The sequence below is a fragment of the Hypanus sabinus genome, chromosome 4, assembly GCF_030144855.1.
Source record: "Hypanus sabinus isolate sHypSab1 chromosome 4, sHypSab1.hap1, whole genome shotgun sequence".
Classification (NCBI taxonomy): domain Eukaryota; kingdom Metazoa; phylum Chordata; class Chondrichthyes; order Myliobatiformes; family Dasyatidae; genus Hypanus; species Hypanus sabinus.
The window spans coordinates 174,761,184-174,779,884 of record NC_082709.1 but is presented as its reverse complement, the minus strand read 5'-3'; the positions used below and the strand labels follow the sequence as shown (position 1 = coordinate 174,779,884).

Genomic DNA, 18,701 nt, shown 5'->3' with positions numbered 1-18,701 from the left:
TGTGCCCCACAAACGACCAGGAGACGCAGAAGATTCTTCAAGAAATGTTAAACTTTAATTTGCAAATCAAAGCTGAGACAGTGAGCTAGTCGCTGATTGCCCACCGATCCTTGTGCATAGCATTTTTTACAGCAATCTCCTGGTTTAGTTGGATTAGCATATCTAATTGGTCTACAGTTGTGTATCACCAGTACATCAGCTCCTATTGTTTTTATTGTTTTTACCCACTAACTTAATCATGTTCTAATCTACTTTTTGGGCCACGTGTTACCTCATCCCTGGCCACAGTTATCTCTTAGCTCAGGCATGGGCAAACTACGGCCTGGGGGCCATATGTGGCCCGTTAAGCTTTTTAATCCGGCCCGCAGAACTTAATGAAATTATATTAATAAACCTTGTTAACGTTTTTTCCCCGCAATTCTGGCATGTTCCCAATAGATGACGCACTCTATATACATTGACCTTTGTTGAGGTGCAGCGTATTACTCCACATTTGCGCTTTACTCTTTGTTCGGCTCGACCTATTTGTGTGAACAGGCGTTCAGCGTCATGAACATCAACAAAGCCAGCCACAGATCCAAGTTAACTGACCAACACCTCAGATCCATCCTGAGAATCGCCACAACAAAACTAAATCCAGACTTTGATGCGCTGGCTAAAAAGGGAGACTAACAACACTGTTCCCACTGAAATTAAAAATAAGTTTCTTCGTTGTGTTATGTAAAAAATGCATTTTAAAATTTTTTTTCAATGAGCCTTACATGTTACATGTCATTTCTGTTAAGTGATGGACATGAGTAGTGCGCAGATGCATGTAAGTACGTTCTCAAAATAAAAAATGCGCTCCAGATCAAATAACGTGCTCCGCATACTGGCGCGCTGTCACTGTTCTGTCCTTGTGCTGGTCAATGTTGAGTTTTGGCACAGGGGACAATTGAATAAGAAGGAGCAGGACAAGTAGACCTGCATCTCCTACAGTTTTTTGAAATAAAGACAGTCAGAAGGAGATTGATGATGATAATATCTTGAAGGATAACAGAATTTTCAGTGCTTTAAAATAATAACTGTTACTATTAAAAAAGCTGTATTTTATTCATTTAATTTTCAGTGTTTTAAAAGTCATTTCAATAAATAGCTAAATATCAGGGGACTTCAAAGACAGTTATTTTGTTGTAATGCATTTGTTCATTTTCAATTGAAATTAAAGCACATGTTTTCTACATATCCCATGATATTTTATTTTCTCTTATGAGGTGTATTACCAAAACTCTCCATCCATCTGCTCCTGGTCTGGTCCCCCTGTCAAATTTTAGAACCCTTTGTGGCCCACAAGTCAAAAAGTTTGCCCACCCCTGTCTTAGCTAGCCTGTCATTAACACACCATTATCTTCTTATTTGGCTACATTCTTAAGTTATTGATGTGTTCAATAGTACAGAGACAAAACAGAGATTTCATTCTCCTACTAAATTGGATTCATACATAGCAAATACAAAGCTGACTACATAGTTTTGGTTACACAGCAAACAATACAACTTTATATTCCAATAGTGGTTGCCTCTCTAACTGGAGGCCTGTGACTAGTGTGCGGTGCTGGGTGCTTTGTTTTTTCCCCATCTATAGCTGATGATAATGTGGTTAATTGGTTCAGCAAATTTGCAGATGACACCAAGATTGGTGGTGTAGCAGACAGTGAGGAAGGCTATCATGGCTTGCAGAGGGATCTGCATCAGCTGGAAAAATTGGCTGAAAAAAAATGGCAGATGTAATTTAATGCAGACAAGTGCGAGGTTTTGCACTGTGGTAGGACAAACCAGGTTAGGTCTTACACAGTGAATAGTACTAAGGAGTGCAGTAGAACAAAGGTATCTGAGGAATACAAGACAGTGGTGTAAAGATTTACAAGAGACCTGAGTTACTGGGAAAGATTGATAGGTTAGGGCTGTATTCTTCAGAACATAGAAGATTGAGAGGAGATTTGATAGAGGTATACAAAATTATAAGGGGTATACATAGGGTAAATGCAAGCTGGCTTTTTCCACTGAGGTTGGGTAAGACGACAACCTGAGGTCATGGGTTAAGGCTGACAGGTGAGAAGTTTAAGGGGAACGTGAGGGAAAATGTCCTCACTCAGAGGGCTACGAGAGCATGGAATGAGCTGTCAGCACAAGTGGTGCGTGCAAGCTTGGTTTCAATATTTAAGAGAAGTGTGGATAGGTACATGGATAGTAGGGGTATAGACTGCTATGGTCCGAGTGCAGGTAGATGGGAAGAGGCAGTTTAAATAGTTTTGGCATGGTCTAGATGGGCCTAAAGGTCCTTCTATTTACTGTACTTCTCTATGACTTTATAACATTGTGAGCTGAAGGGACTATACTGCACTGCTCTATGTTAAAAATTACGAATAAATGAACCAATATCAAGCAATAGAAAAATTGTAAAAAAATTCATTTTATGTCTTCATAGGAAATTAGATTGTTATTAACATGTAGAATTTTGTACATTTGATTGTTATTCTATGTGATGACACTGAACATACTTTTACATAGACTGACAAGGAACAAAGACAGCAAGTTAAACAATGATGTTGCCAGAATTGAAGACCAAGGAACAAATTGCCTCAAAGTAGTTACTATTTGTAGTTGTAATTTTGTTTGAAATTGATTGAATACATCTTATGCAGATTCTGGGATTACACCAATTACATAAAAAATAAATCTTAAATTGAAGAGCTCTGCAACACTTGAGCTTTAAGTGCCGTGCTTACAGCAAATAAAAGCAAACTCGAGGTTAAGATGGCATCAACTTGCATGTGACATTTTAGTAGTCATCAACACAGTGCAGTTTTCAGCAAGCTGGAAAGAAAGCAAGAATCTGATGAAAGGAAGCCATTGACAAACTTGTGTGAAATTACAATGGTTGTTATTTTAGTGAAAAGTCGGCCTTTGATTCTAGTTGTTTTGTCCATTTTGAAAAGAAGCCAAATCCAGCGTGGGGAGGTAATTAATTAAATCAAGATGAAAATACAGCAGAACTAAAAACCTAATTAATTTGTTTGGCACTAAAAAGGTAAAGTTGGTAATAATTTTCAAACTCCTTTTACAAGAGTGCTTTTCATTTTGAACACCATAGAATTCTATCTTCTCCACTTTATTGCTCATGTTAACTCAACATGACTGATACCACTAAGACTCATTTCTTAACTATGCTGCTGGAAGTCAACTATACTACATGCAAACTCATCCCCATTTCTTTTGTTATGGTACAAGACAATGATACAAACCAAGAGTTTTTCAAAATCATGCATTTTTCAGGAAATTTGTACTTCAAGGACCTTAAACATATGTTCTAATAAGGTCTTCACTGACTTGTTATAACACAGAAGCACAACATTCACCTGCCTGCACTGTGTTCCACCAAAGGAAGGAAATGCTATTACTCACCAACACTCTTCTGAAAACACCCTCTAAACCCCAATTCAGATTTATTTTTCACATGTACATCAAAACGCACAGCGAAATACACTGTTTGCATTAACAACCAACACATCCCAAGGATGTGCCGAGGGCAGCCCGCAAGTGTTGCCACACATTCCAGCGCCAACACAGCAGGCCCACAATGCTCAGCAGAACAACACAGAATGCAACAAAACGTAACTCAACAAGCAGCAAAACAAGTCCCTTTCCCCCCTCCCACACACCAACCACTACACATGGACAGCCCTCTAACGCCCATTCAGGCTTCAGCCATCGGGCTTCAAATTCCAGGCTCCCACTGACTTTTGCAATTTGATTGAGGGTATCAGCCCCCAATAAAGCTGATGACAGGATCCAAACTCCAGGCTTGCATGCAGGTTTCATCTCTCACAACCTCTACTGGAGACAATGTCGGCATAGAAATCTAGAGCAAACCTTCCACCTCTACTGCTTGCCTCAGGGAAGAAAATACGTGGGAGCATATTCTTTCAAAATTGCCAAATGCAAATCCTGAAACCCATTCAGAAGCAATGCAGCGACTCTACATGGCTTACCACTACTTTAAAGAATTAGGGATGGGTATTGTTTTTCCCCCAATGGCACAAACATCCCAAAATATAAAAAATACACGTTAAAAGCAAACTCCAAATACAACCTATAACTTTTTCACCTCACATCACAACTATACCTTTTACCCAAAATTTTAAAGTCATCTCCAGGTCCTAGATTGAATTTGGAACACTTACCCACCATTTTCCTCACGCAGCCCAGTTGAACCTGAAATAAAAGCTAAAAGGCTTCAGCCAACCTTCAAACTGCACCAGCACTTAAAACCCAGAAAAACAAAAATACAAATTCATCAGCAAATATTGCCTACCATGTCAGAATCCCAAATAAAATCCTGTTTAACATACCAAAACTATTTTCATATTGAAAAAGGATAGAGTGCTTTCCCAGTGTATATGATGAATAAACTCTTCTTGGGCTTCCAACTGGGTACTTGATGCCTGGGCAGGACTAGTCTGGTGGTATAGGCGGCCCTCCTTATCCACGGATTCCGCATGCACGGATTCAACCAATCGCAGATTGGGAAAACCCACAAGTTCTCTCTCCAGCACTCACTATTTGAGCAGGTACAGACTATTTTTCCTTGTCATTATTCCTTAAACAATACAGTATAACAACTATTTACATAGCAGTTACATTGCATTAGGTATTATAAGTAATCTAGAAATGACTTAAAAGTACAGGCAATCCCCGGGTTATGAACGAGTTCCGTTCCTGAGTCCGTCTTTAAGTCAGATTTGAAGTCTGAACAAGTACATCTGGTATAATTTAACGTCAGTTAGTCAAACATTTTTCTTAGTATATAGTACATATTTTACCTTTCTATGCATATAAAACACTTAAGAAACATACGTATTCTAATAATTAAAACACTGCATTACTTAGTAATAACTGTAGCTTTCATCTGGGCAGGGCCTTTCACATGCTCCATTAAAATTGTTCCGATTGTTCACCGACTGTAGCCTAACACTTTTCCAATGACCGATGGCGTTTCACCTCTTTCCAATTGCTTTATTACTTCCACCTTATTTTCAATTGTGATCGTGATTATTTTCATGAACAGAAACACTGCGGATTCAGAGCTGCACCGCCAGGTCCTGCCGTCCACTGCACTGAGCATGTTAAATAAAGTCCGGGGTTCCGCTGGGTCCTGAAGACCACCACACTGAGCCAGGTTAAATAACGGACTTGAGCATCCACGTTTTTTGGTATCCGCGGGGGGGATCTCTGAACCAATCCCCTGCAGATAAAGAGAGCTGCTGTCCCTCCTGATTGGTTAGCCCTCATTCAATCATGTTTTGCTCTCTCATCTTGATTACAATTGAATTCTAGTTCTTACTTAAAGCAAGACCTTTCGTCTTTATTAAAATTCTTTTCCTCCAGTTGTATTTCAATGGCTTCCCTTACTAAGTGATCCCAAAAGCTATTGGCGTGACACAGTAGTTTAGTGCCAAAGTCAATCCTATGGCCATTGTGAATGTAATGTTCTGCTACCATTGATTTCTCAGGGTAACTCAAACAGATACACCTTCTGTGCTCCTTGATGCAGGTTAAAGATGACCCGAGTCCCAGGTCATCTCTGACTCATAAGCTGTTACTTCAGCTTCTTATGGGTTTCTGGATGGTATTAGTCTGGTATTTTTTCAGGATCCTGGTAATCCTTCCAGACTTCTTCCTGGTTTGTCACCTTGTCGTGGTGGAGAAGCTTGTGTGATCCTGAGATCCCAACAGCGATGCCGTCTGGAGCTATACTCCTGGTAGGGTCACCCACGGCAGTAAGGTCGAGGGTCAGGTCCCTGACAAAGAACAATCCAACCAAGAGCTCAATGGTGGAACAGGCGAATGAAGTTACTTCAAACTCAATGGCTGTGAAGGCAGATGAAGGCTGCAACAAATCCATCAGCTCCAATCGTCGTGGTTTCCATGCCACTGGAATCAGTTGGTTGATTTGTGAAGTATCTTGTGCTTCTTGGAGTGCAACATCAAGTACACGTTAAACAAATACATGCACAGGCATCTTCGCTCTGCGATAGATCAGCGGAACGAAGACCATCATCCTCGTCCTTCAAGGATACCACGACGAGGAGGATGAATCCTTCCAGAAACCATGCAAATATAGGGAAGACAGGTGATAGTAACTAGTTCCTCCTTGTTATTGGATTTCCTGGTCTTTCTATCAGTCTTTTTAATGGCCAGTTTGATTCCCTTTACCTTGTAGCCTTTCCGTAGGAACATCACACATAATCATCTTACTTCTTCGGGGAGACTCTCTGGGTCCAAAATAGCTTTCACACAGTTAATCAAAGTAGGAAGAACTGCCATAAGTTGAGAGGTGGCTGTTATCATTGAGATACAAGTCCGCACAAGTGGGTTTCCAATAGACGCCATATACAAGGCCACCATCATATTAGAATGTCCAGAGCTAAGGCTTTCATTCAAATGGTCATGGGGTGCCTGGAGTCCATCAGGGCATACTATGAAGGCATTATCAATGCACCTGAAACATTTGGAGCCTAATGGTGATGAAGTCACAGCCCTCTCCTTCAAGTCCTCCATTTAGAAATCAGCAATGGCCAACGACAAAGGCGATCACATGGCCTCTCCATACGTTTGTTCATAGTAGTTCCCCTTATAGAGGAAGTACTTTAATGTAAGAATGTGTTCAAAAAGGTCAACGGTTATCAAACCTTGACTGCAGGAGGTCCAAGCTGTCCTCAATGGGAATTCTTGTGAACAGAGACACCAGATTGAAACCTCCAGGTTCAACAGTTGGTTGAATTCGTGATGTGATGCTCATAGCCACCAAAAGACTGAGGAAGCATGGTCATTAAATACTTAGCTAGGTAGTAAGTCAGAGAATCTATCCTACAGATGATAGGTCTCAGGGGGAACCCTCCTTACGTATGTCAGGAAGCCGATAAAAGTTTTGGTGGCAATATTACCCGAGGCCGAGGTGTCTTGCCTATATCTGCTGGCAGTCCAGATTTCTTCACTAAAGCGGAGGTCATCCTAACAATTGAATCTGTGAGATCCTGCTTTAGAACTCTGTAGGTGGGATCATCCAGAATCTGTATTCAATGATGGAGAAGAATGATTGCCTCCCATTCCTGGATATTCTAATATGAAAGAAAATGGAATCCTCTTACATAGCATCTATTGGAAACCCACTCCTGTGGACTTGTACCTCAAGAATAACAGACACCGTCATGCCTCCCAAATGTTCTTTCTACTTTGAGTAACCGTGCAAAAACTGTTTTGGACCCAGAGAGTCTCCCCAAGGAAATAAGATGATTATGCGCAACATTCTTACAGAATGGCTACAAGGTGAAGGAAATCAATCCAGCCCTTAAAAGGGCCAACAGAGAAACCAGGAAACCTAACAACAAGGAGAAACCAGTTGCTACTGGCTATCTTCCCTATACTTGCACGGTTTCTGGAAGGATCGTCAGGATCCCAAAGAAATACCAAATTAACACCATCCACAAACTTGTAATGAAGCTCAATTCACAGGTTATGCTGGCCAAAGATGATCTGGTCAGCTGGTGTTTACAGGATTCCCTGTGACTGTGGAACAGCATATATCAGACAAACAGGATGAATACGGAGCAGCGTATATCAGACAGACAGGATGCACAGTGGAAACTCGCATCCAGAAGCACAGGAGGTGTTTTCGTTTGGGTTACATGGAGAAATCTGTGGTAGCAGAACACTGCATTGCAATGGCCATAGGATTGACTTTGATGGGACAAAACTACTGTGCTGCACGATCTGGTAAAGGACACCATTGAAATAAAACCAGAGGAAAAGAATTTTAACAAAGATGAAGGATTCTCTTTAGATAAGACCTAGAATTCAATTGTAAACAAGGTGGGGGAGTGGAAATCTGATTGGATGAGGACTGACCAATCAGGAGGGACTACAGTGTTAAAAATACCACCGGACTAGACATGCCCAAGCATCATCTCTGAAGAAGGTGGCAGAGTTTGTCATTGAAACGTCCATCATAACAGATACCCATAAAAAGAGTTTGTGCGTATTGTCACATTACTGGTATATGCCTTTAACTTGAAAATTCTCATACCAGTCATAAATCCAAACCAGTGAAATTTCCATATAACAAAAGCAACTGAATAGACCAGGCATGGGCAAACTACGGCCCGCGAGCCATATGCGGCCCGTTAAGCTTTTTAATCCGGCCCGCAGAACTTGATGAAATTACATTAATAAACCTTGTTAACGCTTTTTCCCCGCAATTCTGGCGTTTTCCCAATAGATGACGCACTCTATATACATTGACCTTTGTTGAGGTGCAGCGTATTACTCCACATTTGCGCTTTACTTTGTGACCTTGTGGCGACCCATTTCCTGGCACATCCGAACCGGCTCACGATTAGCCAGCGTTCCGGCTAAGGGAGATAGCTTGCGGGGATTTGCGAGCACAGAGCTCCGCATACTGGAGCGCTCTCACTGTTCTGTCATTGTGCGGGTCGTTGTTGAGTTTTGGCACATGGGACAATTGAATAAGAAGGAGCAGGACAAGTAGACCTGCATCTCCTACTGTTTTTGAAATAAAGACAGTCAGGAGGAGAGTGATGATGATAATATCTTGAAGGATAACAGAATTTTCAGTGCTTTAAAATAATAACTGTTACTATTAAAAAAAGCTGTATTTTATTCATTTAATTTTCAGTGTTTTAAAAGTCATTTCAATAAATAGCTAAATACCATGGGACTTCAAAGACAGATATTTTGTTGTAATGCATTTGTTCATTTTCAATTGAAATTAAAGCACATGTTTTCTACATATCCCATGATATTTTATTTTCTCTTATGAGGTGTATTACCAAAACACTCCGTCCATCTGCTCCTGGTCCGGACCCCCTGTCAAATTTTAGAACCCTTTGTGGCCCTCAAGTCAAAAAGTTTGCCCATCCCTGGAATAGACACTTCCTACTATTTTGACCTCTGCTTATTCTAATCCTTTAAACTATATTGGCAAAATCTTTTAAGTCAGGGCATCACATATATTCTGTACTCTGTACTAAAACCACATTTGAGCTTTCAATAATTCCTTAAACATGCCTTCAGTCATACCTCACCAAGCACTTGCCTAAGGCCAAACTCTCCTTTGCAAAACTTATTTAGGCCATGCGTTCCCAACTTAGTGTCCACAGACACATTGCTAAAACGGTATTAGTTCAGGGCATTAAAAAGTTGGGAACCACTGATTTAGGTATTTCTCAATTTAAGAACACTTGTACAAGTAGCAAAAGCAGAGTTTAAATTGTTGAGGAAGAAATAATCAGAAAGAAAGGGAAGAAATTCATCATCTTTCATCCAGCAATATTTAAATATGTTTAGTTTGTTCTCACCAGTAATCATTCCACCAGTTGGTTTAATGCTAAGAAACTGCTGGTCATGCTTAGCTCTTTCTTCCACTGTAATGGCACAGATATCCAGGCCCCCTGTTTCAAAAGAACACAAGGAGTTCAGACAATATCCCATTGGACTCCTAAGAGCTATTTCACCTAAACATCTTCCATTTTCTTTTAATCTTCTAGAATAAAGCAATGCATTTCAAATTGTATTTCTCATCGTATCAGTAACACATCAGGCTGGGTGATGAAAATGTGTTATTGTCAGATGCTCTTTCTCAGCAAGAGACCATATGAGAACACCTTCATGTAGGAATAGGGGGTTACATACATTGCAGCAATTTTTATAATGCTATGCTTCTTTGGGTAAAATACTAACATTGAAGTCATTTGTTTCAGATTTTCAAAATGGGAAGGAGGTAAGGAATTTACTTCCTAAATCTTACAGAAGCAACAGCTGGCTGCTTAACTGCGATATCTAATATTAAAAGAAGCACAATACTACTGTCTATTTCTTCTAATCTTACCTTTCTGTAACAGCTGGAGGAAAATGACTGTTCTGCCTGTTGCACCTACTACATCGAAGGCTTGAGGCTATCTAAACATCAAAATCCCCAGAAGGTAAAATTTAAGCTAAGAGCAATTAATAAACAGTATTGTACAGAGCACTTACCCGCAAAAGCTGTTGGAAACTGAGCCATGCTTCCTTTTATTTCAAGTCATTAGCAGATTCCTGCAAGAGATTAGTAACTTTTAGTTGACAGGCTGAGTCTGAAGATAATGTTAAACAACAGTTTCCATTTTACTGATAAAATGAAATAACACACACAAAATTCTATCAAGCTAATAGTGCACTGTAAATTGTTGTTGCACTCCACTGCAAGTTGTCAAGTAGACCACATGTGAAATACAATGTTTGTTTCTGCATGCTTGCCAGAAATTAATAAAAATGACTTAATTGGTTTGTGGTTTTCTTTAATTAAAACTCAACACCTAAATTCCAACCACAAAAGCTGAATAGGTTGCAAAAAGTTATGTCTGGTTTCTGTTGCTGTGCATGTTCTGAATATGGTTGTGGACTAGTATCAATACTGGGCTGCAGACAGAGCACTAGTTATATGATTGAGACAACATTTTGGCTGCATTCAAAATGAAAATCATAATACTTTTTAAAAGGCATATCTATCTGGCCCAGAGTGAGGAACGAGCCAAAGTTTGACTGATTTAAGTGCCGTTCTGTATTGGAAAGGTTGGGTATAGGCACAATCAAACAGGCAGGGACCGTTTGTGGATACAATATCATTTCTGTTTTCAAATTCATGAGATGCCCGTCAATGAGATTTACAGATTTACAGATTCCTATTTGGCACTACTTTCTGCTGCAGCTCCTACAGTGCCCTTAGGTCAGCTGCAGGGTATTCAGCCAGGGACCACTGCTCATTGATGCTTTGCTCCCTTAGCTCTGGTACATCTAGTGGGAGAGCAGTGCAGAGGTGGTTCCCTGCCACCCACCGAAGCTTCCAACGGGGTTAGTCGGCCCCCAATTTCTGCCCTTCCTCCTCAGCCACAGCCAAATGTTGTCCTTTTCTGTCTCTTCAGCCAATGCTTTGGTGCCCTCCTGAGCCTCACCCATACTAGTTTACGGCATTGATGAGCGTGGAATTAAGTATTCCTAACAGTTCCCCATGTAGACCTCATGACCAAAGCAACCATTGGTCAGTTCATTGTCTTAACCTAGGCCTTCATTATTACATTTGTAACAGCCAGCCCACTGTTCAGGCCTTAAATGTCATTGGAGATGCATAGTGAACTCATTGCTGCTTATTTCACAACAAACTCACCAGGCCAGGCAGTGTTTATAGAAAAGAGTACAGTCGATGTTTTGGGTCAAGACCTTCATCAGGACTAGAAAAAAAGATGAGTCACAGTAAAAGTGGGGGAATGGGAGGAAAAATGACAAAGAGAGAGGTGAAACTGGGCGGGAAGGGCAAAGGGTTAATGTAAAAGCTGGGAGGTTAATTGGTGAAAGAGATACAGGGCTGGAGAAAGGCAAATTTGATAGGAGAGGACAAAAGGCCATGGAAGAAAGAAGAGGAGCAGCACCAGAGGGAGGTGATGGGCAGGAAGGAGATAAGTCGAGAGAGGGAAATGGGAATGAGGAATGATGAGAGGGGGCATTACCAGAAGTTTGAGAGATCGATGTTCATACCTTCAGGTTGGTCGCTCCTCCAACCCAAGTGTGGCCTCATCGCGACAGTAGAGGAGGCCATAGACGGACATGTCATTATGGGAATGGGGAGTGGAATTAAAATGGGTGGCCAACTGGGAGATCCTGCTTTTCCTGGCATACAGAGTGTAGGTGCTTGGCAGTCTCCTAATCTGCAATATAAAGGAGGCCATACCAGGCACGCTCCGGATACAGTATATAACCCCAACAGACTCACAGGTCACCTCACCTGGAAGGACTATTTAGGACCCTGAATGGTAGTGAGGGCAGAGGTGTAGGGGCAGGTGTGGGATATGTTCCACTTGCAAGAATAAGGGTAATAAGTGCCAGGAAAGAGATCAGGGATGAATGGACAAGGAGTCATACAGGGAGCATCCCCTGCCGAAAGCAGAAAGTGTGTGTGGTGGGGGAGAAAAGATGTGTATGGTGGATAGTGGTGGGATCCCACTGGAGAAGGCGGAATTTACAGAGGATTATGTGCTGGATGCAGAAGTAGGGTGGTAGGTGAGGACAAGAGGAACACTATCCCTGGTGGAGAGGTGGGAAAATGGGATTGGGGGATTGGGAGACCGCTTCACTGAGCACCTATGCTCCATCTGCCAGGAAAAGCGCATCTCCCAGTGGCCACCCATTTTAAATCCACTTCCCATTCCCAGTCTGACATGCCAGTCCATGGCCTTCTCCACTGTACCTCTGTCACCAATCAAATTACCAGCTCTTTACTCAACTTCCCCCGACCCCCAGTTTCACCCATCACCTTGTGGTTCTAAGGGTCTTGGCCCAAAACGTTGACTGTACCCTCTTCCATAGATGCTACTTGGTCTGCTTAGTTCCTCCTGTATTCTGTGTGTGTTGCTTGGATTTTCAGAATCTGCAGATTTTCTCTTATTTGTGATTGGCCTTTGATATCCTGAGCTCAGTAAAGCAAACTAACTTGCAAATTTTTGCTGCTGATAATATTGAAATCAAGAGAACTACTGCAAAGTAATATTTCTCTTATTTTATGCTCGGCTAGCTCATCCAAAGATTAAACCATCCTTGAAATTCACTCATTATCAATCCATTTGTTTATGTTCTTCTTGACATTCTTAAAAATTTTACAGATCATTAACAATCCTTGTACGTGACAACCTCCATTGTATATGAAGATCATCAATTCTTCTGAACTGTGATCATTGAATCTTTCGATTACCACACACAACATTTAGATTCAGGTCAAGAGCATATACCCTGAAGAGTCAAAATGTAAATTTGGTAACAGGACATATATGAACTGTGGCAATCCTGGGCTTTTACATGCACATTAAGATGTGCTGGTATTGCAGAGAGACCAGAAGAGGTTCACAAGAATGATACTGGGAATGAAAAAAGTAATGTATGAGAAGTGTTTGATGGCTCTGGGCCTGTATCCTCTGGAATGTAGAAGAATGAAGGGCAATCACGATGGAACCTTTCAAAAATTGAAAGGCCGAGATAAAGTGAACATGGAGAAGGGGCTTCCTATAATGGGTGAGTCTAGGATTGTCGTGGTTTCTCGTGCCCCACAAATGACTAGGAGACACAGAAGATTCTTCAAGAAGCGTTAAACTTTAATTTGCAAATCAAAGCTGAGACAGTCATTAGGCTAGTTGCTGATTGCCCACTGATCCTTGGACATAGCATGTTTTATAGCAATCTCCTGGTTTAGTTGCATTAGCATATGCAATTGGTCTATAGTTGCGTACCACACGTACATCCGCCGCTATTGTTTCTACCCATTGACTTAATCATGTTCTAATCTACATCTCTTAGCTACCTCTCATTAACCCACCATTGTCTTCTACATTCTTAAGATTTCATTCTCCTACTAAATTGGATACATGCATAGCAAATAGCAAACTCAGACTACATAATTTACATCTCTTAGCTTCCTCTTATTAACACACCACTGTCTTCTACATTCCTAAGATTTCATTCTCTAGCAAATAGCAAGTTGCAACTTTTATACTCCAATAAGATCAGAGGACACAGTCTCAGAATAGAGTGTCACCCATACAGAACAGAGATGAGGAGGAATTTCTTTAGAGGGTGATGAATCTGTGAAAATCATTGCCACAGACAGTTAGAGGCCAAGTTGATTAGAAAGGGCATCAAAGTTTACAGGGAGAAGGAAGGAGAAAGGGTTTGGGATCAGCCATGATGGAATGGTAGAGTAGATTTAGTGGGCTAAAAGACCCAATTCTGTTCCTACATCTTATAGATTAATACAAAGATCAAATTTATAGCACTGGGTGAAGAAATGTGAATAATAGAGGGAATCTGCAATAATAAAAGGTAACGAAAGAATAAAAAGGTGGGGGGGGGAGTTTGGAGCAAAGATTACTAGTGGATTTACATGGGGATAGTGGCTAAATTACTAGAGAAGCATTCAGAGGCCAGGGTTAATTAATTTAGAAGCAGCAGTATCTGCAACAGCTGGGGATTTCAACTCCATTAATTAAATAAAATCTGGAGCTGGTATTAGCAATGATAATTATGAAACATTTTCCATGTATGACCTTCAGGAAAGGAAATCTGTTATCCTTTCAGAGTCTGTCTTGCTTATGACCTTGGCATTGAACACCGTTTTGAAATAACTATACAGAACACTTAGCCAGGGTCAATGAGGGAAAAAAATTTCTGGGCGATTCAGTATAACAAACCTACTGTGAATTAAAGGTTAGATTTTCTGCAGATGCTAGCAGTCCAGAGCAACACATATGAAATGCTGGAGGAACTCAGCATGTCAGACAGCATCCATGAGGGGGAATAAACAGTTGACACTCCAGGCCAAGAAGAGTCTCAGCCCCAAAATGTCAACTATTTAACCCCCTCTTAGATTTTCTAAATTTATGACAAAGTAAATATAATTGTTTAAAAACTAGTTAACAAAGAAAACAAAGATTAGTAATGTGTTAACATTTTACTTGACAAGTAGGCTTTTCTGAGTACATATAAGATTAGTGTCAAATTAATTTTGAAAACAAGTACAAAATACGATATAGTATCACATGCCTGAAAATAGATGATAATTGGAAGACTTTCCTTGCATCAAGAAACCAACTACTCTTCCAGAAACTGAATTCCCAGGAAACTCAGTTGCAGGATTATACCATTACTGATAAGGAAACTGTGACAAGATTGATTAAAAAGAAGAGCAGAAGTTGACAGGAACAGATAGCTGCTCAGAGAAAAGGCAGTGAAGGAAACAAGCACTGAAATTAGTCATTCTGGCAGTGATCCTTAGTTAATTACAGGACGAACAATAGTATACCACTGTAACAAAAAGCAGAACAAAACTAAGTGTAATTCACCCATTTTGTTGTTGGGGTGGGGCAGAAAGAAGGAATCCTTGTTTAATTGGAATCTTTCCACATTTGGTTACAAAAGGGAATTTAACATGATTTCTAGTCATAAATAAAGCTAATTAAAACATTTTGATGAATGCTCCGTAACTGTTAGGCTGGGTAACAGCTTCATACCCAGGCTGAGACTTCCGAACACCCTGCCTCCCCCCAGTACACATTACTTATGACAGCACCAGTAGCATTTTATGCTGTATATTTAACTCTATATCATATATGCATTTTATAGAAACTTGCACATCAGAAATTTTTTATGTTAATATTACTATATTAACATTATTTTATATACTGTGATACATGTACTACGTTTTGCACCTTGGTCCCAAAGGAATAGTCTTCTGTTTAGTTGTATACATATGTATAGTTGAATGATAATAAACTTGAACTTGAACAAATGTAGACATAGTTGTGCACCAGTCTGATCTTGTCCTGAAATACAGTAGGTATTATTCACATTGTCAAATAGCGTGTGATGCAAATTTCCTGACAAGCTCAAGTTTTGGAGAAAGGAGAAGTTTCAATCAAGTGTAGAGTGATGAGATTCATGTAGCAAGTCTAGCAGAGAAGTAGCAAACAAAAGCAAGACAAGACTAGGTTAATGTGCTGGAAGTTAATTGTCTGTGCCAACAGTATAAAGCAAAGTTCAACATTCGGGGGGGGGGGGGGGGGAACAACTTTCCAAAATCAAATGCATAAGAGTAGAAGGCAAAAATGTGACCTTAGAATATGCAAAGCATAATACTGAACTTACACAGATCAATACTACTTTTCATTTGACATAACCTGCATAGTCCTGTCAGTAATGACATTTAAAACAAAGGGTACAGAGAGTTACAGGATAAATAAATGGCAGCCACTGATGGTTAAAATAAAGACTACTTTAGCCAATTGAAGCTTCTGTAACAAAATTAAGTCAGGGCAGGATATCTTCGCAATAATGACTTCCCATGACTGAGGACAACAAAGGATGTAAGATAGCTTACATCCAACAGCGTCTGTGGAGAGGAATAAACAGTTGGCATTTCAGACCAGACCCTAGACTGAGGTTTCTGATGAAGGATCTCCGCCCTAAACATTGACTGTTCATTTACTTCCATTACTGCCAAGTTCCTTCAGCATTTTATGTGCACTGCTCTGGATTTCCAGCATCTACAGAATCTGTTGTGTTTAAGGTATCTTTGTCACTTGCAATAATGTTTGAATAGTTTATCCAGACAAATGATCACAGCAGTTAGCATTACTGCATTCCAGAAAATCAGGTTAAGGATGATTTAATACATAGCTGAACAGACCCCATATGATCTTTTTCTGCTTAAGTATACACATCTGGTTTCCCACAGATTTTCAGTAATACTAAGAGGAAATATATCCTGCTGAAAGGATATGAATGACTTGGGTCATCTCAGTTATTCATTACCATATATTATATGGTTCATACTGGAGAAATAATACTTTTGATCTGGTGATGCTTCCAATGTTGACTTGTCAAGGAAATGCCAGATAAACTGCTTACAAATTTAAAAAATATCATAAACACAAGAAATTCTGCATATGCTGAAAATCTTCAGACAGACACACACACCTGGAGGAGCTCAAAAGTTCATACAGCATCTATAGATTGTACAGATCTATACAATCAAAGTTTCATGCAGAGATTAGTCTCTGCCTGAAACTTCAAGCATCTTTGCTACTCTGTCTGCCACAAAATACACATTTCCTGGTGGCCATCTATTGAAGTTTGACTTCTCATTCTGACAATGTCAGTCCATGGCCTCCCTGACTGCCATGACGAGGCCACATTCGGGTTAGAGGAGCAACACTTGATGGCATGAACATCAGTATCCCTAACTTCCGGTATTTTCTCCCGCCTCCCCCTTCCCTCTTTTTCTATTTCCCATTCTTGTTCACTTCTTATTCCTTCTCCTCACCTGCCAATCACCTTCCCTGGTGCATCTCCTCCTTCCCATACTTTCATGGCCCACTATCCTCTCTTATCAAAGTCCTTCTTCTTCAGCCCTTTACCTCTTCTACATTGTTGTGTATTTAACATTTCAGTATTATTTGAGTAATCTTGTAAATATGTTGTTGATTAAGCATTCTTTGTTTAATTCATTATGGGATTTATGTATAAATAGTGGATTGCATACATCAAGACACGACTCATGATACCTGTGTGTCTCGCTAAATTAAAGAACAAACTAAGATTCACGTTTTTGCTTTCCTTCTATTGTTAGTTTAATGTCTTGAGATTACAAATTACAGTCAGCCCTCCTTGTCCACAGGTTCCACCTGCGCGGATTCAACCAACCGCGGACCAGGAAAACCCAGAAGTTCTCTCTCCAGCACTCGTTATTTGAGCATGTACAGACTATTTTTTGTCATTATTCCCTAAACAATACAGTATAAGAACTATTTACATTGTATTAGGTACTATAAGTAATCTAGAAATTATTTAAAAGTACAGACAGTCCCCGGGTTATGAACAAGTTCCGTTCCTGAGTCCGTCTTTAAGTCGGATTTGAAGTCGGAACAGGTACATCCTGTATTATTTAGCGTCAGTTAGTCAAACATTTGTCTTAGTATATATATATTTTACCTTTCTATGCATATAAAACACTGAGGAAATGTATGTATTTCAATAATTAAACCACTGCATTACTTAGTAATAATTGTAGCTTTCATTGGGGCAGGGCCTTTCACATGTTCCATTAAAATTTTTCCGATCATTGACCAACTGTAGCCTAACACTTTTCCAATGACTGATGGTGTTTCACCTCTTTCCAATCACTTTATTACTTCCACTTTATTTTCAATCGTGATTGTGATTAGTTTTGTGAACAGAAACACTGCGGATTCAGAGCTGCACCTGCTCCTAAAGTCCACCGCACTGAAACAGGTTAAATAAGGTCCGGTGTTCCGCTGGGTCCTAAAGACCATATCCATATTTTTGGTATCTGCGGGGGACCCCGGAACTAATCCCCCGCGGTTAAGGAGGGCCGACTGTACACATATCCCCTCCCAGCCTCTTATTCATCTCCCCTTCCCCCTCACCTGCCAGATTGTACTCCTCCCCTCCCCTGACATCCTTATTCTGGTTTCTTCCCCCCCCCCCCCCCCCCCCACTACCTTCCAAGAGTCTCAGCCTGAAATGTCACATGTTTATTCCTCTCCACAGATGCTGTCTGGCCTGCTGAGTTCCTCCAGCATTTTGTGTATGTTCCATATAAGACACAGGAGCAGAAATAGACCATTCAAGTCTTTTGAGTCTGCTTCACCATTCTATCATAGCTGATCCATTATCCCCATCAATCCCTTTCTCCAGCCTATTCCCATAACCGTTGATACCCTCACTAATCAATAACCGGTCAATCTCCATCTCCCTCTCAAATTAATTGGATGAAAAAAATAGATCCCAACAATCTATACAAATGTTGCATATATGTAGCAATTTATTAAATATCTGTTAAAAGAGGGGCAGAGGATAAAAATATTTTCCAATGAGTACTAAGAGCATCATTGCAACTTTCAACAGAAGGCAACAGCTACACACACACAAAATACAGGAAGAACTCATGTCAGGCAGCATCTATGGAAATAAACAAACAGTCAATGTTTCAGTCTGAGACCCTTCTTCAGTTCTGTAAAGGAACATGGAAGATGCCAGAATAAAAAGGT

The 18,701-nt window shown here is 40.3% G+C and overlaps 1 protein-coding gene across 4 annotated transcripts in view; it reads right to left on the bottom strand.

The window, feature by feature from the left end:
• The window catches only part of itsn1 (intersectin 1 (SH3 domain protein)), a 225,592-nt gene that overhangs the window by 162,596 nt on the left and 44,295 nt on the right, over positions 1 to 18,701 (bottom strand). For 3 of the 4 annotated variants that reach the window (XM_059968863.1, XM_059968860.1, XM_059968862.1), the window contains exons 2-3: positions 10,090 to 10,149; positions 9,414 to 9,506 (exon numbers count right to left, since the gene is read on the bottom strand). In XM_059968863.1, coding sequence (XP_059824846.1) covers positions 9,414 to 9,506; positions 10,090 to 10,117 — 121 coding nt within the window. In that variant the 5' untranslated portion in view covers positions 10,118 to 10,149. Of the gene's footprint in view, positions 1 to 9,413; positions 9,507 to 10,089; positions 10,150 to 15,341; positions 15,456 to 18,701 lie in introns of all 4 variants that reach the window. The other variant, XM_059968861.1, reaches the window with a different exon arrangement.